This window comes from Pteropus medius, unplaced genomic scaffold (genome assembly GCF_902729225.1).
Source record: "Pteropus medius unplaced genomic scaffold, Ma_sr-lr_union100, whole genome shotgun sequence".
NCBI classification, from domain to species: Eukaryota; Metazoa; Chordata; class Mammalia; order Chiroptera; family Pteropodidae; genus Pteropus; species Pteropus medius.
In genome coordinates, this window is record NW_024349224.1 from 1,612,305 (window position 1) to 1,635,821 (window position 23,517).

General features: G+C 40.2%; 1 protein-coding gene across 4 annotated transcripts; it reads right to left on the minus strand.

The window, feature by feature from the left end:
* Positions 1 to 4: 4 nt before the first annotated feature.
* Positions 5 to 22,085, minus strand: CUNH16orf87 (chromosome unknown C16orf87 homolog). 4 transcript variants are annotated; one of them, XM_039880786.1, is made up of 4 exons: positions 21,895 to 22,077; positions 16,448 to 16,544; positions 6,468 to 6,650; positions 5 to 897 (listed from the first exon to the last, which is right to left on the minus strand). In XM_039880786.1, exons 1-4 carry the CDS (start codon positions 21,958 to 21,960, stop codon positions 803 to 805), a joined length of 441 nt encoding a protein of 146 aa, XP_039736720.1. In that variant the 5' UTR covers positions 21,961 to 22,077; the 3' UTR covers positions 5 to 802. The 4 variants fall into 4 exon arrangements, with proteins under 4 accessions (XP_039736720.1, XP_039736719.1, XP_039736721.1 ...); XM_039880785.1 differs by having other exon boundaries at positions 5 to 1,029; positions 21,895 to 22,074; XM_039880787.1 differs by lacking the exon at positions 6,468 to 6,650 and having other exon boundaries at positions 5 to 1,029; positions 21,895 to 22,085.
* Between the last annotated feature and the right edge of the window lie 1,432 nt (positions 22,086 to 23,517).

Here is a 23,517-nt window from a genome sequence, read left to right on the forward strand (position 1 = left end):
TCTATTAGTTTCAATATTAAGGTTTATTTTTTTTCCAGAGTGAGGTTAAGTAACAATTTAAATAATTATCAGGATGTATAAATGAACATCCGTTCAGATAAAACATTACTGCTTAAAAGTGGCTATCTAAGAAATATTTTGCACGTAATAAATATATTTTATGTTTAGGTTTACAGGCACCATCTTGAGAGCAGAAAGTGTTTTTTTTTTTTTTACCAATAAATAAATTACATTCAAGAAAACAAGGTGTTTATATCTGAAGTATCATATATCCTTAAATGTTTTTCTTCATATAGCACCCAAACTTCCAAACCGTCTAGAAAGTATCTCCCAAAATATAACTCATACCTTCAGTCATAAAAATAAAGGCCAAGAAAAAAATCAATTTAAGACAAAATTTACAATTTATATTCTTAATTCCCCGTTCAATAAAATATCAATTGCCAATTTATTAAAAGTAAATGAACTGTATATATGCAATCCGTTAGTGCTGAAAATCTGAAATATATATTTTTAAAAGTCTTTCTCAAAGTATTTAAAATATTGCATCTCTGGTGGCAAACCTGAAAAATTACCCACTTTTTATGTCCCTAGTGTTCACCCTTCCATTCCCATCCCTACCCCTTGGCGCTTTAACAGCCATCCAGCTTTGCTTCCTTTTTGCTTTTCGGAAATACACTTACTTATGTCTCAAACACAAAACACTGACAATACCCCTTGGTTAACAAGGAGATCCCAGAACAGTCCAAGCCTACGGCTTTGCTCTCAAAGTGTGGCACAGGCTAAACACAGGAAAAAACAGTCACTGGCCCTCCGTGACGCAGGCGGAGTGCTCCTGAGAGTCCATAGCTGTCTGAGAATTTGCTGCTGTAATCCTGAAGAAAGTCTCAGCACATTCTGCAGACAAATATCAGAGAATAAGTCTTTGATTGATAATTTTTCTATTTATTTCTGCCAAGGCGACTGAAAACACGAAAGCCTTTTCATCAGAGAGGTTAGCATAGATGTCAATTTCCTTTTCCTGTTTCTCTGTTAAAAGAAAAAGGGAAAGCTTAGTATACAGGCGGCAGATGCAGTAATTTGGCTAAAAATTTGAAAGCTTTCGAGTATTTACATGAGAATATTACATATAATACAATGCACATTCAATGTCATAAAGTATTATGCTACTGAACTGAATTTTTAAAAATTATACAAAGGAGTTATTGAAGTGTCATGAACTCAATTCGAAAACTAAACAGAGACTCCATATTTCTTTACAGTCCAACATCCACATCAAATCCGTAAGAATCTCACATTTCTTTCTCCCCACTAGTATGAGCCAGCTGTTTCCATCAAAATGAATTTTCTCACCCTCCCAATGGTCCCTTCTGAACATTGCTGGTGCCTTTATGAATATATTAACTTCTTCACCTTGGCCCTGCTACCGAAAATAAGAATAACCAACATTTTCCCCCTCCTGATTACAAATGTAATCTAAGTTCTTAGTAGAAAATTTTTTAAATACAGAAAAATAAGAGAACACCTATCTCATAAGTCAGCTAAAATCATAATCAACATCTTTGTGTACCTTCTTTCAAATTCTTCTTTCAGGCTCTACTATGATTCTGCTTTTGTCCATTTGTTTTGCTTCGCTTTGACTTTTTAATCAAATTTAAACCTGCACATAGCTTAGAGTCAAATCATTTTTACAAAACTTATCACCAAAACCCCCCTGTACATTTCCTACTCTCCAGCTGCAATGCCTTTTTTTTTCAGATGTTCCTTTTTGGTTTTACCTATCTCTAAAGTAGTATTTTTACATGATGCTACTTCTTGGTTTTTGGTTTTAGGCTCTGTCAACTGACTTTCCACCGGGGAACACTAGGATTTTACCCCCATCGCACTCTTCACTCGCATCTTCCCATTATACTTGTGTCACAATACTGGTGAGATTAGTATTTAAATGCGTACATTATTCTATGTAAATGATTTCACTTTCTTTTTTCGTCTGCTTAGTTTCACTACTAATTGAACCCGAACTCTCTTCTAGTTGTACAAATCTTTCAGAATGTTTGTGCATATTATTCTATCCACTGTATCTTCCTGAAGGACTCTCTCCAGGTCTGGTCCGCTCCCACCTGGAACGGCTGGAGAGTCTCCTCATGTCCCAGGACTGTGTCCCAGATCCCAGGACACCTTCTCCGTTTACATCTTCATTCTGATGGCATGTAACTTGCAGTAGCTTCCTGAGAAAGGGAGCGAATTTTTGAGGCCCTGAATGTCCGAAAATGTCTCCAGTCCATCTTCACGCTAGTTCACAGTATGGCTGGCTAAGGACGCGCAGATTTCCTCTTAGTATTACGAAGGCAAAAACTGTCTTCCGACAACTGGTGCTACTGTTAAGAAAACCCGATACCCTTTTTAGTAGTTATTTTTTAAATTCCTGCTAAATTTACAGAGAGTGAAATACAAAGATCTTAAATGTACAATTGGAGGCGTCATGACACACACCCGCGTGACCCACGTCACAATCGGCACACAGGAAAGTTCTCGTGCTCCTTCCCAGGTGATCCCTCGCCACCGCGCCAAAAATGACTGTTCCGCTCCCGTCACCGCAGATTCACTCTGCCTGCTCGACTTCACGTAAACGGCATCATACAGTACGTACTGTTTTGTGTCCAGCTTCTTTGGTTCAACACGTTTTTTGAAATTCACTGACGCTACGCACGTATCAGTAGTTTGTTCTTTGCTAGGCAGGATTTCACTGTATTAATTCTAATACCATTTTGATTCTTTTCCCTGTCTTTATCTGAACACTTGAAGGATTGCTCTTTAACCAAAGAGATATAATTTACGATAATATGCTTGGGTATAACTGCTACTTCTAACCATCCACTGGGCTGGGAATTTAGCAGACCATTTCAACCGAGAAACTCAATGTCCTTCAGGTTTGGGAAATTTTCCTGAATTATTTCACTGACGACTTCCTTCTCCTCCATCGTCTACGTTCTTTTTCTACAATGCCAACTATTTATAGATGCTGACCTCAAACTGGTCCTCTAAATTTCTTACATTTCTCATTCTATTTTTTCATCTCTTTTCCTACTGCTCTATGTTCCAGTACATCTCTTCAATTTTGTCTGTAAGATTTCTGTTATGGTTTTTCATTTCTGAAAATCTTCCAGGTACTTTTTGACATCTGCACTTTCCTTTTAGATATCATCTTGTTCTTATTTCGTGACGACAATATCTTCTCTAAGAATATTTGTAATAGTCTTAATTTTTTCTTCTCCCTGCAGAAACTTGTTTTATCCAACTTTTTTTCTTCCGTTGATCTGGCCTCAGCCTTCCATACTAGACGTTTTCCTCCATGTATCTGGGTAATACTTAGTAGCATGCTCACACTCTAAGAGGGGCCAGAAGAGTGGACTGGCTCCTGCACATATGTGAACTTGACTGGGTGATGTGATGGGGCCGTTTCCTTGTGAAATCCTTAATGAAAGCTTTACTTTAGGCCTTTTGTCTCGGGCTCCTCAGAGTCCCTAGAGAAGATGCTTCTACTCTCTTACCTGGAAGATATAAAGCCGACCTGGAGAACTCAGGATTTACCATCCGATTTTCACCTAAGCTCCTTGACCTTAACAGAGTCTCCAGGCGGCAGGGCGGCCTGGAGTCCCCTAGCCCAGAGGCTGTTTTGTCTTACCTTTCTCAAAGGATAAACTTGGAGAGAGAGGAGGAGGAGGTAAACTGCCTTAATGAGCTATGAAAACGCGGACTTCCAAACAATCTTATTTTTAGCCTGACCTACACCACTACACTTCCAGGCATAACTGATGCACAGATATCTCATCTTAAGGCAGTTGTGTAATAAAAAGCAGCTTCTTTCTCAGCTTTCCCCAAAGGAGCTTACGGTTTCATGAGTGTGCTAAAACAGTTATCATTTTCCAGAATTTTGCTGCTTCTCTCCTTTCTTGTCCCTGTGGGACTTTGCCATTTTAAAAAATATCCTTTTACTAGGATCTGGGGAGGGTGCAGAGCTAAATGTATTTATTCCATCCACCATCTTTAACTTTAATTCTACAGGTTCATTAATAGGATACTCAGAATTGAGTATATTTTAATCAGTTAATATATTTTAATCAGTTAAAATACTACATTACTACATTACTAAGATCCAGAATAATCATATATTCTTCCAACATATAAAATAAAGACTTATCTTAAACCAACCAAAAATTGTTAAGTTTAATGGTTTGTTTTTATGATTTTATAAAGATTATGTTGTTATCTAAATGTCTAATAGCTTTCCTTTTTCATTCTTTCTTCTTCCTATTCTTTTTTAAACTCCAGAAAATAATAAAGTCAATTAAATGCGTGTCGAGTTATCCTTATTAAAATAAAGGTAAAGCCTGCTTCAGATTTTTCAAGTGACCTATGAGCAGGGAATCGATAAAAGCTGAATTGAACTAAATAGCTAGTCACAGTAAGCAGCATATCAAAGAAGTCTATTCCCAAATATACAGACACTGCAAAAGTCGTATTTTATCTCCATACTATATTCAGAGAACATGGTCTGCCTCGAGGGTTAGCAAAATACGCCACCTGTTTTTATGAAGTCTAACTGGAACACGGCCATGCCCACTCATTTACATATTGTTTATGGCTGCTCTCCAGCTACAATGACCGAGCAGAGTAGCTGTGACACTGACTGTATGGCTCGTGAAGCCGAAAATACTTATCTGGCTCTTTACGGAAAAAGTTTGCTGACCATGTCCCCAAACCACTGCCCCCCAGTATACGTTAAAATATTTATTCTACAAAAACCGCTTTGAGCACTTTCCTGTTTGCATTAAAAGCAAATAAATTAAAAGCATAATTCACTCTAAAAATAGCTTTCTTAAAACTTTTCTATAATATACCGATTATTCCTGAAAAAAGTTTATAGCCAAATAAACGCTGATTTTTTCAGGTTAACATGAAATAAAAGCTCCAACCTGCGTCTGTGGAGCCCTCGCACAGCTATACGGAGTTCGCCCCGGACTAAAAGCCCGCGGCCGTCGGCCTCCCCGCCTCCCCGCCTCCCCGCCTCCCGCGCCCTGGACCAGCGACATTCCTTCTCCCTTCTCTGGGTGACGTTCCCTTGACTTCAACGGAAAAGAATGTTGTTTTCTGGGCCAAGCAGTATTTTCCTTTCTTCTTTTTTCTCTGCTGACTTTTCTTTACCCAGTTTCCTTTCTGAAACAGTCGCTAGCACGGATTTTCTGATCATCCCACCGTTACAGCAGCACGTACAAACTGAGAACATAACTCAAATTCTCTGGAAGAGCCCAGCGGCAGAAGGAAAGAGAAAAGCAGTCAAATGTCCCAAGGAATTAAGGAGCATCTAAGCACAGTCTGCACAGAATACAAACCCAGTGTAAACCGTATTCCTTTACCCACGCCATGTGAAGACGTCTTTACCTTGATAAAAGGGAGGAGCAGCTCTACCAGTGAAGTCATTTTCCCTAACGGTAGTAACTTTATTCAAATAAAAGCACACAGAGCAGAGAGAAGCGAACAGGTAAAACATTCCCAATGTCTAAAAAGGAGAAATTTATATTTATGTTGAATACCTGGATACCTAAGACTGAATCCCTGAAAAAGCAAAGCATAACTCACAAATAACAAATTATAAATGCATTTCACCGAAGATGAATTATTTTGATAGAGGTTTTTAAAAAATTATAAAGAGCAATCGGCCCCTTTTTTCATTAACTACTGGCTTGAAAGCTTCAATTCAAAAAAGATATTTATGGGCATATGGGGATTCATTATACTATTCTCTCTACTCTCATGTAATCTTTGATATTTTCCATGATAAAAGTTCTTTTAAAGACGTATAAATCAAAGGAAAAGAGGAGCTCAGGTTTTAGTTAATGATTAAAAACAAATTACTGATAGACACACTCAGTATCAGAGGAAAAGGAGGTCTGTAAAGAGAAACATAAACACGTTTTTGGGCCTAGAAGAACTCACCTATCCAAAAGCTGCCTCTAAGCAAGGCGTGTACAATAAGCAATTTAAAAATTCACACTGAAGAATATTTCCAATAGTAAATTTTTAAAACTCACAGGATAACAGTTAGAAATAAGTCTTAACAGAACTCAGATTTCTCTTTTAAAAAAAAAAAAAAGTACAACCATTTTAACAGGCTTCTCCAGAATGTCATATATCAATTATTACCTCTGAACTCTATCATCGGTGTACAGTAAGGTGAATTTTACCTAATTTAAGCCTTTAATTTTCCGATAAGAATTAAATTTCTATTTGTTTGTGTGTCTGTTTAACAAGCATCTACCACAGAGGAAACGCTTCCAAACTAAAACGTAAGTGGTAATCTTAAGTCCAGTAGTTCAATGCCTGCCAAACACTTTCTTCACTATTATCTAATTGAGATCTCAGAAAAATTTCAGACTTGGAAAAAAACTGCTTGGATGTATTCATACCTCTTTCTTCCTCATGTTTTTTGGCAGATGCGCTTTTAGGTCTTCCTCGTCCTCGTCTGATATGATCTGAATGGCTGTTACTTCGAGACCTCTTTCTGTTCTCTAAATCCTTACTTACTGTAGAATTTATCTTCTCTCTCCTAACTCTCTCTGTGCGCCTCCTCTTGGCCTCATGCTTGTTTTCTGTATGGATGAATAAAAGGGATATATTTTAGGGCTTAGCAAGAACTGTTTGCCCAAGTTCTCGCTGTCTTCGTTTTTCTTTCTGAATAGCACTAGAGTTTGCTGCCTGGCAAATCTTATAAAACTACCACCGTAATATCTATGCCCCTCGTATCCACACGGGAAAAAAAGAAATTCAACAGAATTCAAATGATCCACATTAACACATGAGGGAGAAAGAATCTTGTAACAGAAGACATTTATTTACTTGGCACCTTTAATTTCGGCCCTTACAAGTTTGCACAATTCCACAGCAAACTTTCTGCCTTCTTCTCTCTGTTTCCAAGCTACAAACGGTGAAGAATCGGAAAAGGGAAACAATATTCCATTCCTTTTTGCCCCACCCAAATTTTATAGAAATGTCAAATATTCAGAAGCAAAACTGACCTTAGCCATAATAAACTAAGGTCACCAATTAAAAGCAAACAGAAAGCATCTGTAGAAAACATAAAAACGCTAGGAAGTTAGGAAGTAGTTTCCACTTTAGCCACAGATGAGGTCATTTCTGACATTCTAAGAGCATGTTGATCCCTAAATGGAATAGCAATAGGGAAACTTTACTCAATATGGGGATTTAATTACCACAAGAAGCCGGCCTCTCACTCCAAACGAATCAAAATGTTGAATAACGTAAGTTTTTTGAAAAAGTAAACAAAAAACAAAAAACAACAACTTGCTTTAATACATACCTGAACTCAAAAGTAAGATAGAGGATATCCCAGTAAAATCACAGTGGCAGAAAGGAAAATAAATAAGAAAATTCACATCCCTAAAACTAAAGAGAATAATTTAGTGACGCTAATGTTAATAAGTTCTGATAACCCACTACCACTGGACCAACCTAAAGAGAACAATTTAAAAGATTGTAAATAAATGTTTCATAGGCTACTGTAAAATTTTTAAGTAAAATAGTAATAGTTATTTCCAAATACCATATCTTTAGAGAATGAATTAATTCCAGGTCTCAGGTTAGACACATAAGAGATGATACAAGAATGTTTAATTATTGCAGACTGCAAGAAAGTTATCAAAGACAACCAGGCCTTATTAAAAGACTCAAGGACTGACTTAAAGAGGCTGACCATTATATGATAATCTGAGCATTGATAATGACTATAATAGATTGAAACACAGCAAATATACTTAGAGGCACAAGTACATGACATTAAATACAAAAGCAAAAGCTACTCGGCCACCACAGGAAGATGCTAAAGAACCGACTCGCTATTTTTAAAACTTAAATAGAGAAAAAATACTGCATTTACTCTGCCTTTTTTATTCAAACTGTACCACTCACTGGATAACCAAAGACCAGATGAAGAGAAGTTTCTCATTTTAGAATTACTGCAGCTAAAAAAATGAAGAAGGAATGATAAAATCGGAGTATCACCATTTTCAACCTGAAATGAACTAAATTATCTAAGTGCTTAATACCACATACAAAATACCACATACAAAAATTAACTCACAATGGATTGAAAACCTGAATGTAACAGCTAAAACTATAAAATACTTAGGGGGGAAAAAAAAACAGGAGAAAAGCTTCGTGACGTTGGAGTTGGCAATAATTACTTGGATATGAGACCAAAAATACCGGCAACGAAAGAAAAATTAAAAACTTTTGTATGTCAAAGGACACTATCAATAGAGTCAAAAGGCAGCTCATGAAATCGAAGAAAATATTTGTAAAAATATATCAGATAAGGGATTAACATCCAGAATAAAAAGAATTCCCACAACTGAACAACAATAAACAACTCAATTCAAAAGTGGGCAAAGAACCTGAGTAAGCATTTCTCCAAAGAAGACAGACGGATGGCCAATAAACACGTCACGAGATGTTCAGCATCCTTAATCGTTAGGAAAATGCAAATCTAAATCACAAAATATCACTTCACACCCATGAGGATGGCTATTATCAAAAGCACGTCAAATCAGCAGTGTTGGTGAGACGGTGAAGAAAGTAGGACCTTTGTGCATTGCTGGTGGGCAGGTAAAATGCTGCAGCCGCTGTGGAGAACATGGCAATGCCTCAAAAAATGAAACGAGATTACCACATGACCAGCAATTCCATTTCTGGGCATATAAGCAACAGAAATGAAAACCGGGAATCGAACAGATACCTGCACAGCCATGTTCACAGCAGCATTACTCACAAAGCCAAAAGGAGGAAGTAACTCAAGCGTCCATCGATGTGTGGATAAATAAAATGTGGTATAAACATACAACAGACTATTGTTCAGGAAGGAAATTCTGACGCATGCTACAACACAGATGAACTCTGAAGACATTATGCTAACTGGAATAAGCCAGATCCGAACGGTCAGATATTGTATGGTTCCGCTTACAGGAGGTAACCGCCACAGTCAAGTTCACAGGCACAGAAAGAGAACAGCGTTTGCCTAGCACGGGGCGGGAGAAGCAAGAGGAGTGTTGTTTAATGGGTACAGAGTTTCAGTTGGGGAAGATGGAGAGAGTTCTGGAGCTGGATGGCAGTGATAGTTAAGTACACGATATGAACGTACTTAATGCCACTGAACTGTGTACTTAAAAGTATTAAAATTACTAAATTTTAGGTCATGTAAATTTTACAAGATAAAAAAGATTCGATAAAAAATGAAATTAGAAAATAAGATGAACTGCTAAAAATTAAAGTGCAAGAGACTAATGGACATGTCTGAAGACAGAATTACAGCTCAAGAAAGGGAGATCGAAGTCCCTGGAGCAAAGCAAAAAGACGAAAAGATCTTTCAAATGTGACAGTTAAGTGAAAAGAAAGATCCAAGGACACTCGTGCTGCTCATTTACGACACGACTGCTCATTATCTACCCAACGTCCACTCTCCCCAGCTTCGCTGAATACAGAACCCTGTTCTGTTCTAGAAGGCCGGGTGCTCAGCTAAAATAAAACCCACACGCCAAGACTCCTGCCGGTGAAGTGGCCCTGAAATTTAGTTCTGGCCAATCACATGTAAGTGGAAAGGGGTAAGGTTTCCAGAAAGATTTTGAAAGGGATAGCTGGGCCCGCAAGCCCCTCTGACGCTCTGCCCCTCCCTCTTCCTGCCTGCAGGCATAACCGCTGCCTCGCGACAGTGAGGATGAGAGCCCATCTTCTGATGGAGGAGATCTCAGGTGCTGGGTGACACCACTGAACCGCCAGTCTGCGGGGCTGACTTCACCTTTCTTTACTAACAGGCAAAGGAAACTATCTGTCCGAACCTGTGTCAGGTGTTCTGTGGGTGGTGATCCTCATGTATCACCCAGTAAGTACCCAGAAGGACATAAAAAGAGAATGGGGAAAAATAAATAATAGGAAATACTGCCCGGAGCTGAAAACTTGAGCCTTCAGTTGGAAAGGACTGAGTGCCAAGGAAGCCCGGGAACTTTTAAGTGTGAGTGCAAAGTAAAGGCACTCTCCACAGTGCGAGACAGGGAATACTCCACCGTAGGCCACGCATGAAAATTTGTCCTGGTCTGAAACAATTCCTGCAAGATTTGTTCCAGAAATAAAAACCATGGGTTTAAAAAGTGGTATATAAGAAAAAATGCGGTTATCCCTAGTATACAATAGAAAGAAAGCTTAGCCTGACATCTGTGCAGCAGACTCAAATCAGTCTTAATCAGAACCCTTTTACAGAGGGTTCTGTAAAAAAGGGTCTCAGAGGTGAATACAGACATCATTATAAAAACTATATGATTAAGAACCTAAAAGTACAGGCGCAGAGGTGAAGGTATGCATTATTTCATCAAAAGGCAAAATAAAAACTATATCAAAGCTATGTGCCGTATATGACTGTTTAACAATTTTAAGTGATTAACATGTTATAAACGATGTTTTCTGAAACAACAAAACCAAACCTTCGCTGTCAAGAAATTCAGAGTTGAGGATGAATGTTCAATCACTCTGGGTTTATAAAAGGTACTGGTGACAATATTTCATTTTTTTTTCCTTGACTGAAAATGAATATCATTTACAGACCTCTTCCCTATTCATCAGCCTTTGCCTGTTAACTTATCTTAGAGAATAATTTGAAATGTATGTTTAGGTTTAATTTTTTTATTCCTTTTTTCCTTCTCCCCATAAAAACTGGGGAGGTTGTTATATATTTGACTAAGCTTAACCTACAGCTTATACCCACTGAGAAATATAGTTAAATACTAGTAAACGATTCTAATTTCTTACCGTTTTAAATCTTTTTTCCTTACTTTTAGAGCAAGCCTTTTATGAACTAGTACAGTAAGTCCTCACTTAACATCAGCAATAGGTTCTGCCACATTAAGCAAATGCTGTGTAATGAGCTCAATTCTACTATAGGTTAATTGATATAAACAAGAGTACTTCCTATGGCATCTCATTAACGTTAAAACAAAACTACGTTATTCGAGGACCTGCTGTATCTCATTTAGATTTTGAGTTTACTTTTTCTTTGTAGTTTTATAATTGAAAATTTTAAAGGAAAACGGTATATCCATGATTATTAAATGTAAAATGGCACCCTTGATGTCATCAAATACCCAGAACGCCCATCTGGAAAACTGTAAGATTCAAAAACTGCTTATCAGTATTTGGTAACTCACCAAATATTTGAATAGGTAACTACTACAGTATTCAAAGTGTGGTCTACAGTATAGCTACGGTCAATTTTTAAAGAAATTTAAAGGAAATTTTTAAAGAAATGTCTTCAAATGTACAGTTTAAGGCTTAATCTCAAGGTTAGTTTTTAAAATGTCAACCATTCAATGAAATCCTACATGAACTAGACAATTAACTTTTTAAATTTTATCTCCATTGAATACCAGCCACCGAAAAGGATAAAAGAAACAACACATACTAAACTCATTTGGAAAGGTGTCAAAGATTGTCTTGAGGTTCTACGTACTTGTACAAAACAGTGCACATTTCTTGCTTTGAGCATTTCTTAATACAGTTTTATTTGTAACACTCATCTCCTTCCTATCGCCTTCTAAACTTGTAAAATCCTTTAATTTCCATAACAGATTTTGTTTATTTGCATATATTTTCAGGTAGACAAAGTTCTATATAATTCTAGTGTCCTACCGCCCTATTTCTATGTATGTTATGAAGATATAAAGATTAGCACATATGAAAAATGTGAGTTTTGAACAATTCAAACCTAGATAAATTTATTTGACTTAACCATTATTTTCCTCCTGCATGTCACAGTTACAAATAAATAAGAGGTTTCGACCCACTGAAATTTAAAATGATCTTTTACAGCTTTGATTTCACTTTTAAAATAAGTGCAGTTTGAGCTTTAAAAATAGTTCTTTTTGCTTTAAATGTGAAATTATGCAAATAAAAGTTTTCCTTGATTCCTCCTTATTATCTAGTTAGCTACCCATTTACGCATTTGCCGATTAGTACTACATGGAGAAATCATTTTGTGGGGTCTTAAAAACAAACGAAAAATAGACCTACTATATGATCCTAGCAATTCTACTTCTGAGTATTTATCTGAAGAATATAAAAACATTAACTCGAAAAGATACATGTTACCCCCGTGTTCATTACAGAATTATTTACAACAGCCAAGATATGGAAACAACCTAAGTATCCATCGATGGATGAATGGATAAAGTAAATGTGGAATATTACACAGCCATAAAAAAGAAGGAAATTTTGCCATGTGTGACAATGTGGATGGACCTTGAGGGCATTATGGTAAGTGAATTAAGTCAGACAGAGATAAATGTCATATGATCTCACTTATATGTAGATTCTTAAACAAACAAATCCTAAGCTCACAGATACAGAGAAAGGATCGGAGGGGCTGGGGAGTGGGTAAAATGGGTGAACGGGGCCCAAAAGGTCCAAATTTCCAGTTATAAGTCACGGGAATGCAATGTATACCGTGGTGACACTAGTTAATAATATTGTACTACACATTTGAAAGTTGCTGAAAAAAAAATTGTAAAAAACAAACAAGTTCATACAAGTATTGTTCTGCATTTTTTTCTTAAAAGTGTTTTAGAGATTTTTCCATGTCAGTACCTGAAAATCTGCCTCCTTCTTTCTAATGAGCACATACTGCTGTTCTCAAAAAGACAGACCCTACTTAATTAACCATTCCCCTGAAGATGTCTGGCTTAAAAACTTCTTGCTATTATAAACAGCACTGCCTGAAAATCCTAGTAAATACTGTGTATTACAAACAATTATACCTTTAGGCTACAGATCTACCGATAAAGAAGTCTAGATTCTAGATTACGTGCATTTAAAACGTTTAACAACTACTGTCAGATTGCTCTCCAAAAAGGCTGTGCCAACTTACACTCTCGCCCCTGGCACAAGAGCGCTCTCTGCGCCACACTCATCCAAGCACGTAGGAAGCCTTTACGTTTGCGTCAGACTTGGGCAAAAAGAATGGTATTTTATTTTAACTGCATTTCCCTGCTTGTTAGTGAAGGTGTTTATCTTTCCAGATACTGTATTATCTATTTTCATTTCTTCTATAAATTCTCTGCTCACTTCGACTGAAATGTCCTAGATCCCACTGACAACATTCATCAAACACTTGGTGAACTGAAGAGAATTTTTTAAATTATACTCTTCTCAATTCCGTACATGCTATGGATTATCCAGGGCCAATCTTAAGGAATTTAATTGTCAAAATAAGTATTTTACTGAGTACCTGTAGGAGACTGAGCTTTATGTTAGACATTTTCATGAGCACGTCACCCACACTTCAATCCTCTGAAGGCTGGTACTATAAACCTACCTGACACACAGGCTGCTCACCGAGGTTAACTGACGTGTGTGTGAGAGTGTGACGAATCTGGAACCCACGAGAGCACTGCAGCGAGCTGCTCTCCAGGGCCTGAATACTCTCACCCTTCTCCTGAAAACCCTTTCCTCCTCCAGTTTCCATGGGACAGTCTATCCCTGGTGCTCCTCTGTCCTTCCTAACTATTCTTTGCTTCTGTTGCTACATCCTCTTCCTCCCCGCTGGGATTTCTAGGCTTCGATGTTTCATCTTCACGTCAAGGTCGCAAGGCCGCTCTTATTAAACGACAGAACCTCAGGAAACTCCAAGTGTAAAATAACAACGAACTGCTTCCCACTCATCAGCACGACTTACAGAGCGCCACTGTCCATCGGCTGCTCTCCACTGACCCACCTTTCGTAGCGGAACTGACGTCCCCACCCACCTCAACCCTTTGAGACTGGAGCTGACCAGAGTTCAGTTCTTGAACTCCTTCCTCTTTCTACCTTACAGACTCCCTTACACAAGTTCATCCATTTCCATGGCAACTACCATCTAGCTGCTGATGGCTTTACCTCCAGCTGAGGGTATTCCCTGAGTTCAGACTGCATGTCCGACTGGGGGAAAAACATCCACGTGGATATTGCACGACTGCGTCCAAAACTAAATTCTTCATCTTATTCTTAAAACTTGTCTTCCCTTTGATATTCCCTTTCTAACCGATAAGCCAAGTCAGAAATCTGGGAATCATTCTAAATCGTTCCCTCTGATTCAAGTGATTCTGACTTAACACTTGTGCATGTGTCGCTTCTCTCTTCTGTGTTTCTTCCTCACCTCACTGCTTGCCTGGATCGCTGGTATAGAAAAGGGGCTCAAAAAAACTGTTGAATAAAAAGAAGAAACACATTTGTCCCACTCAGGGCGCGGAGCACGTCTCGTTCACGCTGGAGGCTCAGAACCGAGCTGACGTGCCACCCCAGCCATCTACTAAAGGAATCACTTCAGGGCTCCCACATTTGAATCAAACTCTTAGGGAATAAGATCCAGGAGTCCATTTTTTCCTCCTCCTTATAAGACTTTTATTAATGCCAGAAATGAACTGGTAAAAACACAATTTTAAAAATCAGTGTGACAGTGGGTGCAAAGGTGGTATAAACAGGGACTGAGGCGGCCTTGAGAGGAAGGAATCCATTTTTAACGAGCTCTCTAGGTGACTCCTATATAACCAATCCAGCGACAGGTTTTAAGAACCAATAAATTAAGTCCATTCTCACGATGAAAGGAAGCAACTTCAAAGAGGCAGAAATGAGATTAAACAATGTTCCTGCCACCTTCACGCAGATGCAGAACAGAGATCTTCAGACGAAAATATAACCAGCTGTTGCATCAGCCACCAGCACAGCACCACCTTGTCCCCGCGACCTCCTCACTCAGCGAACGCGCTGCAGCGCCCACCGCCACCTTCCGCGCCCACCGACTATTCTCTAGTCAGCGACCAGAACCTTTTTAAAAGGCAAATCGGAACGTGCCACCTTCCCTCACCCTATCCCACATTCTAGCAATAGTGGCTCCCGACATTTTAAGAACAAATCCAAACTTCTTACTGTGGTCTCATCTCCCACGCTCCCCTGCTCTGACTGTCTACACTGCAACCACACCGGCCCTTCTGTTCCTAAAATATTCCAATCCTTTTCCAGTCGTAGAATTTTTGCATTTGCTATTTCGTCTGTCGAGAATGTTCTCCCTGATCTGATCATGACCAGGCCCTTGTTCCTATTCGGGGTCACCTTCAATGTCACTTCTCAGAGAGGCCCTCTCCTACCACTCAATGAAAAGTAGCCTTCTAGTCACACACTAGGACAGCACTCTACTTTAATGTCCTACAAGGCATTTATCATGAGCTGATGTCCTCCGCCCGTCACCTGCCCACAGGGATGTAAGCTCCATGACGGCGGTGAGCCTGCCCTGACAGCGCAGTCGCTACTTTACGCCCGAGGCTTAGAACACTGCCTAGCGCACAGCAGGTGCTCGACATATATTCGTGATCGATCTACACTTATCCGAGGGTCATCACTGTACGAAGTCCTGACTTTATGAAAGAACAACAAAGTCTCATCTTTTAATAGTCATTGAATAAATCCAACTTGTCTAATTAATGGGAAAGTAAAATCGAAACAAAATTATTTAGATATTCTAAATTAGAAAATTATAAACAATAACCAGTATGTCTAAAAATTATAGTCACGTCAAAACCAAGTTACATTTTTCCAGTCACTAGTTTTAAAAAACTTTCGAGTTGCTACAAATTTTATCAGCGCAATGAAAGTAAAAACCCAAATTCTGCCAAGCAGGAAACGGATAAATTGTGGCATATCCATACAAAGAATACTACTAAGCAATAAAAAGGGATTAATTCTTAATTTACATTTACAACAACACGGCTGAATCTTACACTACGCTCAGTGAGAGAAGCCAGGCAAACGAGCAGGCATATGGTTCCATTTAGATAAACGTCCAGAACAGCGCCGGAAAGATCGGTGGCTATCTGGGAGCAGGGGCAGCGAGAAGGAGAGACCACAAAGGGGAACTAGAAAACTCTGGGGAATGCCAGACATGTTCATTATGTTGACTGCAGCGATTATTTGATTGGTGTAAACATATGACAAAACTTACCAAACTGTTCACTTAAATACGTGTGACTTGCTGAAAGTCAATTTCACCTTAAACCTTTTTTATTTTTAAAAATCAGATAAGGTGTACTCCCTTAATTAAAACCCTTCAATGGCTCTCTATCCTCCAAAAACACAGAAAATGTGTTACAGACTTTATCGGCATTATAAGGGAGTTGACATCTAACTGGAATGAACAGGAAACTAATTTCATAATCTGAGTTCCAACAGCTAATAAAAACCAGACATACTTCAAAAGATATTAATTTTTAACTTCAACAAAAATGTAAACAGTAAATTCACAAAAATTAACTTTAAATTTCTACATCAAAAAGCTAAAAATGTGGTAAACTTTCACAGTTACCTGTAGAAGGTGATGATTTCTCTGGATGCTTTGCATTTAAAAGTTTTCTGCTAATAAATATGTAACCACAGGGACATGATTTACATGCAACAGGAACCTGTAGGAAAAAAATATATACATATGCATTATTACTATTTTTCCATGGTTAAACATCTCGGTGTCTATGTAGTCTTGAACTAAATAAGTTACTTGCAGTAGGAATCATAGATGTATTTAAACGTCACCTTCTTACAACAAATTATTTGAGATGGGGATTGTGTCCTACAGATCTTCACATTCTAATGCTTTACAATACCATCAATACAGTAAATGAATGAAAAACGTGCTGATGTGAGTGACCAATAGAAAAGCATAATATGGTCAGAGCCAGGGAAAATATGCAGGGGGAAAAGGTAGTATTTCCTAAAATATTAGTTTCATTAGCAGTTTCTACAGAACAAATTGGAAAAGGGCACATGGCTGGGAAGTCATTAAAGCAATCCCAGGATCAGATTATGAGGGCCAAACGGGAATGAACAGTGAGAATGGAAATGGAGAAGAGGTGGAGCTGGCAGACATTTCAAAAGGGAAAAAGAACTCTAAAGGACTCAGGTTCTAACATGAGAAGGTAAGATGCCAATTACCACCGACAAAAAAAGAGAGCTAACAACAACTAGTTTGAGAGGCAAAAGTATAATACAAACAACAGAGAACGCAAGCGAAAGTAGGAGTTGAGATCTAGCACTATACAGTCTCAGCTCCAGAAAGGACACTGGATAAAACACTACGAACCTTGAGAAAGAAGATGCTACTAAGAAGGGCTCCTGACGGCTAACTGGGCTCAAATGTAAAAACAGAGCCTAGCAGCCACTTCGACACAGAGGCCTCTCACCGCAAACTGCGCTTCAGGGAGCAGCCCGCACTGAACCGCCTGCCGGCCCTGTGTTCCTGCCGCCTGAGCCAACTCTTATAAAGGAGCTCCTGGAATTGTCTGTCCACCAATAGGACTGAGGCTTTCTCCGTCCAGTGGGAGCTACGAAGCTATATCACCATCAGCATCTTCACAGACTAGAGTGCTCCCCTCCTACCAGTCAGGACAGTGCTTCTTAGACTAATCAGGCTGTAAGGATGTGGAGTCCAACCAGGGACCAGGGATGGGGCCCTTTCTCTGTATGTCAGCTCCCCTGCTGCTCAGAGAGCACGCGGTCCCTTTCCACTGATGAGTGAACACTAGTTTCTCTGGCTGGAGCTGAAACACCGAAGACATCTTGCCAGACCAGAGTGGAGGCCACGCCAGAGAGGGGCTTTGCCCCAGGGCCACTGACTAAAGTGTCTTTCTTCACAGCACCCCAAACTGGGCATTCCTGGTGGCAATGAACTGGCATCAGTGACCATCAGTTGACAACACTTAAGCTCTTCAGGCTTCTGTTTATAAATCTGTGTAATACAAGTGGCTCCGTTCTCCCTTTCCAGTCTATAAATATATTTTAAAGCCAAAAGTTACTGAAAATCATTGGAGAAATTTTTACATTGCCCCTGATAATCGTTTCATTAATATTAACCTTAACGATCCTTGGAATCAAGACATGGTAACCAAAAACCAGAAATTAATCTAAACAGAAAGTACTCAGAGGACAGTCAGAAAACTGCAATTCCCTCTGTGAGATAAATTCCATTTGCCCATCGTTCTACTTGTATAATAGGTTAGTTGCAATTAAAAATCTCTTTATCCATGTATGAACAGGATGCTTCATACTCTAGTATAAATGCTTGATAATTAAGCTAAATTAAAATTTTGGCAGAATTCTTTTTCTTTGCTAAAAATACTGAACAAAGGATCTCATTTGTATTTAAGAAAGATAACAACAAATCCTATAAAAATAATCAAACTCTAGATATGTCTAACAGCTTGCTTTGTTAAAAATGTGATGAGATTCTTTCCAACCATGACAGAAAATGTAACATTTCATTCTTCAATAGCGTAAAATCTGCCCAAAATAGATGTTTGTCATTTTTTAAATTCCACATCTTCATAGAAACCAAGCTCAAAGGTACTGACTCATTTCCTTTATACTTAAACACAGCTTGAAGAACATCTACAATAATAGAAATTGTTTTGAATTAATGCTATTCAAAAAAACATAAAAAACATGATGTTCTTACTCAACAGATTCTTTGCTGCTTATAAAGCATTTTATTCCAGCTACTGAACCTCAATAAATATAAATTTAGGTCTCTGTACGATGATAACAAGAAAATTACATCAATCCATATCCAGAATTAACAGACAGTGCTACAGTTTGATGAGAAATGCACATTTGGCTTTGGGATGAAGAATGCACAATGACTAATTGATAGGTTGATTTTCACCCCTTAATGCAAGTGTCTTATGCTCAAGAAACATTCAATGCGCCTGAGCTAAGTCATCCCAAAGGCCTTTTTAAAATGGAACGTTCCTTCCCTCCATCCCAACTCTGAAAAAAAAAGCCAACCCAACTACCACAACCCAACTCCTATAAAAAGAATTATTAAAGAGGGTGAACAGATGGGGAGGGGAGAGGGAAAAAAAAGAGGGTGGACAACTTCAGTATTTGTCTCTTTAAATTACAGTATAATCACGATTTTAAACAAACAGCCTAAACTTCCTTCAAGTTCAGTGGTAATGCCAAAGATAATAGCAATGAAAATTCTAATGATCCACTTTCAGGAATTCAAAATGGAAAAAAAAAATCCAGTTTTGTTTACTGATGGCTTGTGCATCAATATATTTCTTGAAAAATGTATTTACATTGTATGTTTTACAAGTAAAACAGATTAAAAAAAAAAAAAACCTCTACAAGAAACAAAATCCTGGTCCTATATTGTTTCATTGATGTAAAAAAGCTCAAAAATAACCACATTGTAGAGAACTCGTTTATATTCTGCACTGTTAAGAGAATCAGTTACCTATAGTGGACATGTTCCCTATATGCTACATAAAATTTCCTATAAAATAGCTGCTCTATTTTAAAAAAGGCAAAACCAGAAACATACACAAAAGATACCAGAAACTAACAAGAATCATGAATACTACTTCAAACAAAATGGCTCAGTAATTTGGGTTAGTGGATGTGAAACCTCCTTGAAAACGAAAAATGTGCTTCACATGTTTCAGAACGTCTGTTTTCAAGAGAGCCATGTAAAGGGGATGTTATAAAGCAACTAAAAATCTAGTTCTTTCTTGTTTCCTGCTCTCTGTACCTATTTTTAAACTTACACACGCACAAAACATGGGGCAATCTTATATGTGTAGTTTACATTTATAAACTAAATTCTAATATTTGTCAGGCAACTTAGCCTATATTAGCACTATTTTGATGTTTAAAAAACGGTTTGCTCGATTATAAGAAGTTTGCATTTTCAAGTAATTAGAATGCTAAAACTTATCTATTTTTTTATTTCAGTTGCTATTAATAAAAGATAAATCATTTTTAAGGATCGGCAAAAGTTTTAATTAGTCCTCGTGTATGTTATATTCTCCTAAGTATTTAAGGACAAAGCAAACCAACATGTAGTAGCTTGCTACTGACTGAATGATTCCCCCACCACACCCCAAATTCATATACTGAAACCCTAATCCCCAGTGTGATGGCATCTGGAGATGAGATAATTAGGTTTAGTTGAGGTCATGATGTGGGGCCCTCAGGGTGGGATTAGTGCCACTGTAAGAGACACCAGGGAGCTCTCCCTCTGCCAAGATCTTGCACATCCAGCCTCCAGACTGTGAGAAAATAAATTACTGTTGTTTGAGCCGACCGATCTATGGTATTTTGTCATGGCAGCTAAAGGAGGTGATTGTGTAAAAATTATGATGATCTTTCCAAATAAAATGCTCGTCATGTTTTGTTCAACAGTTACAGGGATTCCTACAAGTTTATTAACCTTTCCTCTTTCTTTAACCAGGATATCAAAAACAGGTTATTTTTCCCAAAGGGTTACTTTATGCCAAGTAAAACAAGGTCAGGATTTGCAATAACTTGTGTCCTACAGAAACTGGAATGCATAATGCATACCAAGTAAACTTTACACTTCTGCACAATTAATTGGTACAAATGGAAATAATTTAAGTATTGAAATAAATCCCTAGAAAGAGACTTAAATCGCAAAGTCCAATTTTGTCCGAATTTAACAAATTTCGTTTATTGGTAAGAATGGAAGTTTAACTTTCGAAAAGACGACTATTTTGATAATGCATACTCAAATTCTAAAATCAGTCAACTGTAATTCTTGCACAATCTTCCTCTGATCAGCATTTCTACCACTGTCCATCAAAGATATTAAATAAAACATGCATGTAATATCTTGTTACAAGATCTGATCAACCTATACGATCGCTCCTTAAAGAATGCACTAAAATCAGCTTATTAAGTCTCCAGCCATGTCAAATTACTCCTGACGAGAAAAAAAAGAAAAAAAAAGAAACAGGAAAAGGGGAGGAGAGAGGTAGTCATTTTGAAAAAATTCTCTCAGTAGAAAAGGGAAAAACACACCCAGATCCACATGTGGGCATGAAATAAGAGCCTCACGAATGGTTTTAATTGAGAGTTTTAACTCATTAGACTGTAAAGCCTTGAGGAAAGTCAATTATTCTAGTAAAGAATGAAGCATGCTTAAACTAAAAACCAGTAAAATGAGAATTTTTAAATTACAGCTCCGACACCATTAATTGTGTATAGAAAGCAGTCAGTTAAAATTCATGAAACCACATATGTCTATATATTTTTTAATCTGGAAGCAGAAACGCCAAATTCGTAACGGTGGGTTCCGCGGAGGGTGGGGACGGAGCGCCGGGCAGGGGCGGGCTCGGCCGGGCGTTATTCAACGACGTTCCACTAAAACAACGTACGGAAAGAATCCCCGGCCCTTTACATCGAAAATATGGTGAAGTGCATAATGAGGATTTCTTTAAATCTCCAAATTCGCTGAAACTTAAAACCATTACACCGAGGCCCCTTTTGTCGCAGTCAGGCGTCCGCCCGGGGGGCGATGGGGACGGTCTGGGGTCCCCCGTGCGCGTCCGGTGGGAACAAAGCCACCCCGCGCCGCAGGGCTCTCGGCTCCGGGAGCCGGGACTCGAGTCCGGCACGTCGGGCGCTCCCGTCGGGGCAGGCGGGGCCGAACGGGCCGCTGCCCGCACACTCCGGCCGCTGTCACCGCGGCCGGCCCGGCGACTCGGGGACAAGCCCACGCCCCCTTCCGCGCGGCCCGGCCGCAGGACGCTCGCGCGCCGCCAGGTGCGCGCCGGCCGGGCCGCGCCGCGGGCGTCCCCCGCCGGCCGTCACCCCAGCCCGGCCCGGGCCGCGCCTTCCGCGGCCGCCGAGCCCACGGCCCGGCCCAGCCCTCGGCCACGGACCCCGGCGAGGCGGCCTCTCCGCAGCCAACGGCCCCGGCGACGGCCGCCCGCCGTGCGCGCCCGGCCCGCCGCCCACCTGTTGGTCGCACTCGGGGCACGATTTGGTGGCCATCTTCACTTTCTTGGCCCGAGTTGCGGACATGCTCCTCTCCCGCGGCGGCGGCGGCACCGGCGGCGGCGGCTCCGGCTCCTCCCCTCGTCCCTCAGCCGCCCGGCTCCGCCCGCCCGGCCGCGCTGGCCAGACCGAGGCGCCGGCGGGTGCGCGCGCGCGTGCGCGAGCTCGCGCGGAGCCTGCGTGCCGAGGGGCGGGGCGGGGGGCGGGGCGCGGGGGCGTCGGCCCCGTGGGACCGCGGACCGCGCTGCCACCCACGCGGGGCCGGCCCTCGCGCGCGGCCCGATTCTCACGAGACCAGAGGCCCGGACCCTCCAGAGGGACCCTGGCCACGCCTTCTCCCGGCCGGGCTGACGGCGCGGGCGTGGCTTGGGCGGGACCTGGCAGTGACGGGCGTCGGGCTCGACCAACGAGCGCACAGGACGCAGCGCGGGAGCTGGGCGCGCCCCCTCCCGGGAGGAAGGAGAACGAAGTGGGTGGAGCCTGGAGCGCCCAGCATAGGTCCCGGCGTTCAATCAACTTCGGTAAGGGGTGGCAAATCCAATCGTTGAGGAGTTGGAATAAACATCTGACGAGACTGCTATATCCCAAGCCCTGGGCTCAGCGCTGCGAGATATATAAATTCGTTAAGTCAAATATTGAGGGCCAATTCTGCCACACAAATGTGAAACTACGAAGTGCTGCTCTCAAACACGCTGATAGTGGTGTAGAAGGCCTAACATTCGAATACAGAGGAGTTGTTTTTGATGGGAAGAGAAAATGCATTGACTTGAATGCTATCGAAATTTCAAATCCACCTAGCCTTTGATCTAGCAATCCCATTCCTATCTGAAAAGCTGTTCTCCACCTGTGCCCAGTCCATTTGTGCAAAGATCCACTTTGCAGCAGCGGTCCCCAACCTTTTCGGTGCCAGAGACCAATGCTCCCATTGGTCAGAATCGAATGCCTGCTGATCTAAGGTGGAGCTGAGGTGGTGATGCTAGCGCTGCGGAGCGGCTTCCAAAACAGATGAAGCTTGGCCTTCCAGCCGCTCACCTGCTGTGCAGAGGGGTTCCTAACAGGCCGTGCACAGATGGGTATCTGTCCATGGGACCCGGCTTTGCCGCAGTGCTTGTCAGAGCAAAATCAGAAGCAGCCCAAGTGTACATCAAATTGCTTGAGCAAATTAAGGTATGGATACAGCAGAATATCATTGCAGCTCTTCAAAAGAATGATAAATCTATATGAAGTGATATAATGATCAAAATAGTTAATTGAAAAAACAAGGTACAGGACATCTTAAAATTGTTCGTAAGTAACAAAATTATGCTTTCATATGCATTAAGAAACTTGAAAAGGAACTGGAGGACGGGATAAGGCTTATTTTTCATTCCATATCCTTTTATATTACTTGAATTTTCTACCAGCTCCACCTACTATGGCCTTTCCCTCCAAAGAGGATTTGTACACAGCTACTGAGGCGGCCACCCGACCCACTGTTGAGGGAGTTGGTGGTCCTGCAAGTCTTTCTAAAAGAAGTTGTCTCCAAAGCTGAATCCCTAAGGATTCAGGTGGAGTTGCCCAGAGGTGAAGACTTGTCAGAGGTGA

Bases quoted from the DNA above. Each gene is read 5' to 3' on its own strand.
- CUNH16orf87 (XM_039880785.1), bottom strand. From the start codon at position 21,960: ATGTCCGCAACTCGGGCCAAGAAAGTGAAGATGGCCACCAAATCGTGC. The intron at 16,545-21,894 runs GTGGGCGGCGGG...TTTTTCCTACAG, and splicing joins GCCCCGAGTGCGACCAACAG to GTTCCTGTTGCATGTAAATC. The intron at 6,651-16,447 runs GTAACTGTGAAA...TCATCCATACAG, and splicing joins GAAATCATCACCTTCTACAG to AAAACAAGCATGAGGCCAAG.